At 37.8% G+C, this 6,678-nt stretch overlaps 3 protein-coding genes across 3 annotated transcripts; all 3 read left to right on the top strand.

Annotated features, from left to right (window-relative positions):
- Positions 1-3,980: 3,980 nt before the first annotated feature.
- LOC117141546 lies at positions 3,981-4,834 on the top strand. The gene is made up of 3 exons (XM_033305050.1): positions 3,981-4,025; positions 4,192-4,619; positions 4,685-4,834. The coding sequence occupies exons 2-3, from the start codon at positions 4,242-4,244 to the stop codon at positions 4,832-4,834; spliced, it is 528 nt and encodes a 175-aa protein (XP_033160941.1). The 5' UTR covers positions 3,981-4,025; positions 4,192-4,241.
- A 285-nt stretch (positions 4,835-5,119) lies between these two features.
- On the top strand, positions 5,120-5,714 carry LOC117142025. Its single transcript, XM_033305888.1, has 2 exons — positions 5,120-5,497; positions 5,565-5,714. The coding sequence occupies exons 1-2, from the start codon at positions 5,120-5,122 to the stop codon at positions 5,712-5,714; spliced, it is 528 nt and encodes a 175-aa protein (XP_033161779.1).
- A 289-nt stretch (positions 5,715-6,003) lies between these two features.
- Positions 6,004-6,608, top strand: LOC117142026. The gene is made up of 2 exons (XM_033305890.1): positions 6,004-6,387; positions 6,453-6,608. Exons 1-2 carry the CDS (start codon positions 6,004-6,006, stop codon positions 6,606-6,608), a joined length of 540 nt encoding a protein of 179 aa, XP_033161781.1.
- The last annotated feature ends 70 nt before the right edge of the window (positions 6,609-6,678 follow it).

The raw sequence follows: 6,678 nt of genomic DNA, 5'->3' as shown, positions 1-6,678 counted from the left end.
TATACTCTGTTTCTTGGCATTTCCCATCGAGTCGAGTTCCTTTGCCGGCCATTTCTTATGGCCATTTGGCTTTTTATTGACTCACACAGCGCGACTCCTTTTTTGGGGGGACATTTCTTTGTTTTCTGGTCCTTCGGATTTGTGCTGCTTGTCACGTGGCCAAATGTTGAACTTACACGGCGAGCAGGACTCTTATTTTTTATTATTCCAGTTTCCTAATTGGAGGCAACGCTGTACGTGTGCTTGGGGCAATTAAAATTGCTCACATCCGCACGTTCGTCCTTAAAGGCAATTAAACGGTTTTAATTAGTTTTAACGACAAGTATTTTGCACTCTCATTTGTCACTGGCCACAGAACAAATTGGCGGAATGGGAGGTGCTTAAGATGGAGATAAGTAAATTGTGGCAAGGGCTGTGGTCAAGGCATCTCAAACTAATTGGAGCCTTGAATGCTTCGATAAGCAAAGGAAAGCACTTAATTGGTGTTGTACCCTAAGGTAAAACTAAGAAGCGATTTCATTTCAAATCGTTTTTTCATCTAAAACACCTGGATCTTATACGCTTCTAAGCAATTTCTTTCATTTATTTAAGTAATTTATTTCAGACTTCAGTTCAAGCTGTTTAAATGAGACTTGGCCTAGCATTTAATATTAACTGACAAGCATAATTATCCAATTGCTTAGCCTGAATAAGCCAATTTCTCAGCCACATACTCCAAGAAATGAGTAACAATCGACTTCAATATATTGAGAGTCAATTTCCAATGTTGCCATCTTCGTTCTTCACAGCCACCAGCCATCTAATCCTTATGGTATAACCTCATGTCATAGCCTCTATATATTATGGGCTCCTTTCCACTTCCACCAACTGACTGTCATGTTTGTTTGCCCGTGTTTGTCAAGTGTTTCGTATGCTGGTTGATATATGTATTTATATATATAAATATGTATTGGCAACATGGGTCGCAGCTGCGACTCAAACTTTTCTCCTTCTTCGCCTGAATATAACGGCCCTTCAGAAAAACATGTCAAGACACTTGTTGTCAATGAAAGATGTTCGAGTACCGATTTCATATTTTCCACTGCCCCTCGAAACCCACTTCAAAATAAACCGAAAGGCACCGAGTGCAAATCCCCTCGAGATTAAATGAATGTTTATTGCATTTTATTAGCCACATCTAAATGGGAATCTGCTTGATTTTTTTATGGCCTTCTCTAATCACCATCAAAATGCGTCAATTAACATGCTTAGATGAACATACTTGCACAATCAACGATACTCCACCAAAAATATGGCTATAAAAGCCAAAAAAACGTAATTGTTCATGAAGTAGAACTACAAAAAAAAAAAGGAAAAACAATAAAGGACCACATGTTAGGCTGCCAGGACAACGAGGCGCACGATTTGTGTGGGCCAGGAGCACGTTTGAGTGGCCCAGAGAACAGCAATGGCTGCCAAACAAAAAAATTAACAAGGCTAAGAGGATGGAAAAAACACACGAAAATCCAAGACCTTCATAGGGATCACGATAGATGACGAGGACTTTGTCTAGATACACCTTTATCAATATTCATCTACTGCCGAGTTGGGACTGGAACATGGCAATTCAATCAGCGGAAGGCCCACAACAACCAAAGAGGAAAGAGACCCAAAAAAAAAAAACATATTTGCCAAATCAAAAACTGCACTCAAGCGCACAACACAACCCCCATACACAACCAGTCAACTACAATAAATTTCATTTTATAACCGCTGCACGTTGCCGCGATGGATTGACCCCACAGATGAAAATGCAAATAGTTACAAAAGTTTTAGACAAAATAAAAAGCTCCAGTATCAAACGCGTCAACAACAAAATTTTCTACTGACTTTTCACAGAGACGCAAAAAAAAATGTAAAAAATGTAGAAAAGAAAAAATCGAAATATCAAATCGAGCGGAAACCATTGCCAAAAACGTTGAACAGTCGAAAAATAAAACTTATTCAAGGCTGTGCCAACAGCAATACGAAACTCTTTCGATTGCAATCAAATTGATAGGAGCAGCCGCCTCCAAAGTAAATGTAAATGGATAGTGTTTTGGCAACTTGGATTCTTTTAAATAACCGAAATTGCTTCTGAAATTACTGCTTGACCACTACAGTCAATCAAAAACATACCAGAACGGGCATTCCGAATATCAGATACCCTCTGTTTAAGAAGAGCAACATCCTACCAAATCACAAATCAAGAACACAAAGCTTAACCCTATTATTATACACCATCTTAAGTCACATCTTATCGCATACCCTAATCCTAAAAAGACTTTCAGGGTTCTCTAAAGAAATGTTGAAAAGCATATGCCACACATGGAAATTCCTTTGCTTTGCCCCCAAAACACACACATAAACTTGGGGCAATATTACATTTTTCACGCCAGTAAAAACAAACTTGGACATGCTGATCATCTGCCAAAGCTTTAGAATCCCAGGAGTTGGCATGGTTTTTCTACATCCGCTTTTCTTCATTTTCTTTTTTTGGCAATTTCCTCTTTCGGACAGCAGCAGCCGGATGTGAGTTCGACTTGGTCACTCCCGAAAATTACTGAAATTATATATCCGTTTCCGTTTTAAGTTGGGATAACGGCCATCCTGCTTTGTACCCAATTTGGACAGGCATATCGAGTTATTTATTGGCACATTTCACCCTTGCTCCAACAGCAAAAATTTTGAAACATAATTTATGGCACATCGCGCATACGCCGCATTGCACGCATGTGTCTGTCGGCACAGAATGGCCGGAATGAGAAACAGTTTTGAACCAATTTTTCACTCGATATATGTATGTATGAGCCGCCGACCCAGTTGTAATCCCATAAGCCTACGCAAGTCAATTTGCAGCCATCGAGCATCGAAGTTGTAGGACAATTGTCCAAGCAATCAGCAGGCAAATTGTCAAAGCAACTAATCTTCGCCTTAGGATTACGTACCGAAATAAGCACATACTTGCAATGTTCTTTAAGTCATTTCAATCATTTTTATAAATGTAAGTACATTTTTTAATGATTTTTTTATATATTATATTATATTTCGCTTGTAAGTAATCACTAAGGCACTTTTTACTTTTTAAGCTTTAAAAAACATTGAACAGCAAATTTTTTTTCTTTGTGCCTTGTAGTCATTTCCAAAATGGTTACCCATTTGAATCGAATGCATCACTTCTCCGTCCAAAGGACAAAAGAGCGGTTAAGTGGCAACTTTTCTTCCGGAGAATCTGGCCATGGCCGTAATCATGACGACAAATTGCCCGGCCGGAGGCAATAATGATTAATAATGAGGCAGCAGTAGCAGTTGCAGTTGCTATGCCGCCGGAAAACGGCCAAAGTTTGTAACGCCGCTTGTGGCTTTATTAAAATAAATAACTCTGGCTAAGGCAGTTTGAGGCAAAGGTAAACGCGACGCGATGCGACCCTTGCTGCCACTTCCGCTTCCGTTATGAATATTAAACTTGAACGGCGCTCAAAGTTTACCGATGCCCGGGGGTGAAGTTATAATTTGTCTAATTAAAAGTTTGCCTGATTAACCTGGCGGCCAACAAGGTCAGTTGGTGAGTGCAACAAAGCGTTTTGCTGGCCAAGACAACTAAACAAATCAACGGGGTGGTGTAAATTGAAGCTTACATTATGGGAAAATGGGGAAAATAGTATCAGTTTAGCAACTTTGTTTGTGGTCCCTGAAATTGACCCAAAACCTGGGGTCACGTGACTTCTGCTACTGTGGCACATATCAACCTAATGCACATTGTTTTGCAGCTTTCTCGGTTTTCTGTGCCACTTCACGTGCATTTTATTGCCAAAGTTTTGCCGGTCATGTCCTGCGGAGTTGTCATGTGCGGCCAAGAAAATTGTTGTACAAACTATTCGCACCAAGAAAAGACAAAATATGCGAAGGAAGTTGTTTTAAAATGATTTCATTTAGATACATACACGTACAATGTTCACTGGTTCGATCAACAACGAGAATATCCGCGCATGAAGAATTTGCAAAATGTAACTATGATATATAACTATGCTTATTAGACCTGCTTTTATTTGTAGGATAATCTATACAAATATCACATTGTATGATTACAATGCAGATGGCTATTTAAGTGTTTAAGTGTTTTTCAATCGAATAATTTTGAAAATTGTTTTTTAATTGGCACTATGCCTATAGTTTTTATATAGTTTTTTTATAGTTTTTACCTCAATTGAAAATAGCAAGGCATGGCGAGAGGTCTTGTAATTGGAATTTGTTGGACTTTACTATGGACAATATTCGTAGCTGGGGATTTTCAGTTGCAAAATGTGATTTGCGAGTCATTTGACAACTCGATAACGAACTTCAGCCGCTGCGAGATGAAGTTCATTCGCAGGGGCGTGGCTGCCTTCTATATGGTTTGGAAACTATACAACGTGCCAATCAACAGCGTGGACATAAATGTGGCATTGTACAAGAAATCGAACGGATATCGACCATTTCTCTTTAACCAGACACTGGATTTTTGCTACTACATGCGGAATCCTCGAGCTCATCCATTGATTTATATGATGCACAAGGTATTTATGCAAACATCCAACATAAATCACTCCTGTCCGTATGATGTAAGTAACAAATAAGACATGTAAAGAAAAACTATCAAAAATAATAAGAAAATCTAAAATAACAGCACGATTTGATAATCAATGAGTTTATCTACAAGAAGAACGACTTGAAAGATCTGCCCATACCGAATGGCGATTATATGATAAGAGTTAAAGTGGCATTCGACAAGGAGTATCGAACATCCATCAAGATTTACGCAAAGAGAAAGGATTGACACAAAGTTAAAATTTAATATTTTTAATTACGATTAAACTAGAACGTACTGACCTGTTATTTCACTCAATGAAACCATAACTGAATAATAAACAAATGTTATTTTAAAAGCTAGAACTCTAAGCTAAAGCAGACGGTGCATGTTTCAATTTATGTTTTAATTTGCATTCTATGGTACATCTCGGTCGGTATAATTAATTTACAAGTGTTTTTTAATTGCTGCCCCCAATTCATTATAAATTTGAATATCGTAATACATTAAAGCCTCAAACATCGATAGCTCAGCATGACGAGAGGTGTTGGATTTGGCATTTTGTTCACTTTACTGTGGCCCATACTCATAAATGGACGATTTCATTTGAAAAACGTGGTGTGCGAGTCCTTGGACACTTCGTATTCGGACTTTAAACGCTGTGAAATGAAGGTCATTGGACGGGGCGTGTCCGCCTTCTATATGATCTGGAAATTTTATTCGGTGCCAATTGACAATTTCGAACTCAACTTGTCCCTCCACAAAAGATCGAACGGATACCGACCTTTTCTGTTTAATCAGAGCCTGGATTATTGCTACTATATGCGCAATCCTCAGGCTTATCCACTGATAAATATGTTACACAAGTCATTTTTGGCTACATCGAATATAAATCATTCCTGCCCTTATGACGTAAGTTAAAATCGTAATTATTTACATAAAGAACTGGCTTGAACTTATTTCATTTCTATTTTCACAGCATAACTTGATCATCAAAGATTTTATCTATAAAGATAACGACCTGAAGGATCTGCCCATACCCAATGGCGATTATATGATACAAATAAAAGTGGCAACTGATAAGAAGTATCGTGCCTGTATTAAGGTTCATATGAAGAGAATGGACTAAATCGATAAATAATTAAAGAATATTAAACATATATTTATGTAAAGAATATATCTTTTCTAAAATATTGTCAAACTAATAATTCCAAAATCCTAGTAAATGCATTTTTTACACAATTAGATTACCAATAATAAAGTAATTGAGAAATACTTTCATCGCTCACTGTTAAAATACATCTAAGTTTAAATCTTTGTTTACGGCAAATTACTCGGCCAGTTTAATTTAGTTATAATGGCAGTGAATTACCTATTCGAAATAACAACAAATTGTCACCAAAACCGCCACACTCAACATGAAGTTTTTGGACATTACAAACGTGTTTTTGACCATGATACTATTTCCTAGCACACTAGGAGCTCATTTTCGGTTCACCAACCTTAAGTGCAAAAGTCTGGATCCGGAGTTTGCGGAGGTCAAAGAATGCATTCTGAAGATGGTGCGTCGCAATGTTGTGGGAATGAATTTTCACCTGGCGATTAAATACAGCCAACCTATCGATAATGTTGAGTTCAACCTTAGTATATTTCGAAAATCAAATATGTACAGATTGTTCTTGGTTAACCACACCATCGACTTTTGCTATTACATGCGCAGACCACAGCAATATCCGATATTCTATATGTTTCACGATTCCCTAATGGCAGCCACCAATGCCAACCACTCGTGTCCATATACCGTATGTACATTTATGTATCCCAATTGTTATTTCAAGTCTAGTAACACCATTTTCTATGCCCACAGGAGAAGGATATCTATGTGAAGAAAATGACTTTCAACGATAAGACGCTGAAGGACCTGCTATCCTTTTTACCTGATGGCGAATACAAACTTGTAGTAACTGTCGGTGCTTTTGGAATCTGGCGATTGCAGGTCAACGTGTTCGGTGTGCGTGATTAATAATGGGATTGTTTGAATAATAACCAAAACAGTTTAAAATGAAGTCGATCTGAGATCACAAAAATCAATA

This window comes from Drosophila mauritiana, chromosome 3L (genome assembly GCF_004382145.1).
Source record: "Drosophila mauritiana strain mau12 chromosome 3L, ASM438214v1, whole genome shotgun sequence".
Classification (NCBI taxonomy): Eukaryota; Metazoa; Arthropoda; class Insecta; order Diptera; family Drosophilidae; genus Drosophila; species Drosophila mauritiana.
The sequence above is the reverse complement of the archived record's forward strand: the minus strand, read 5'-3'. Positions and strand labels throughout refer to the sequence as shown.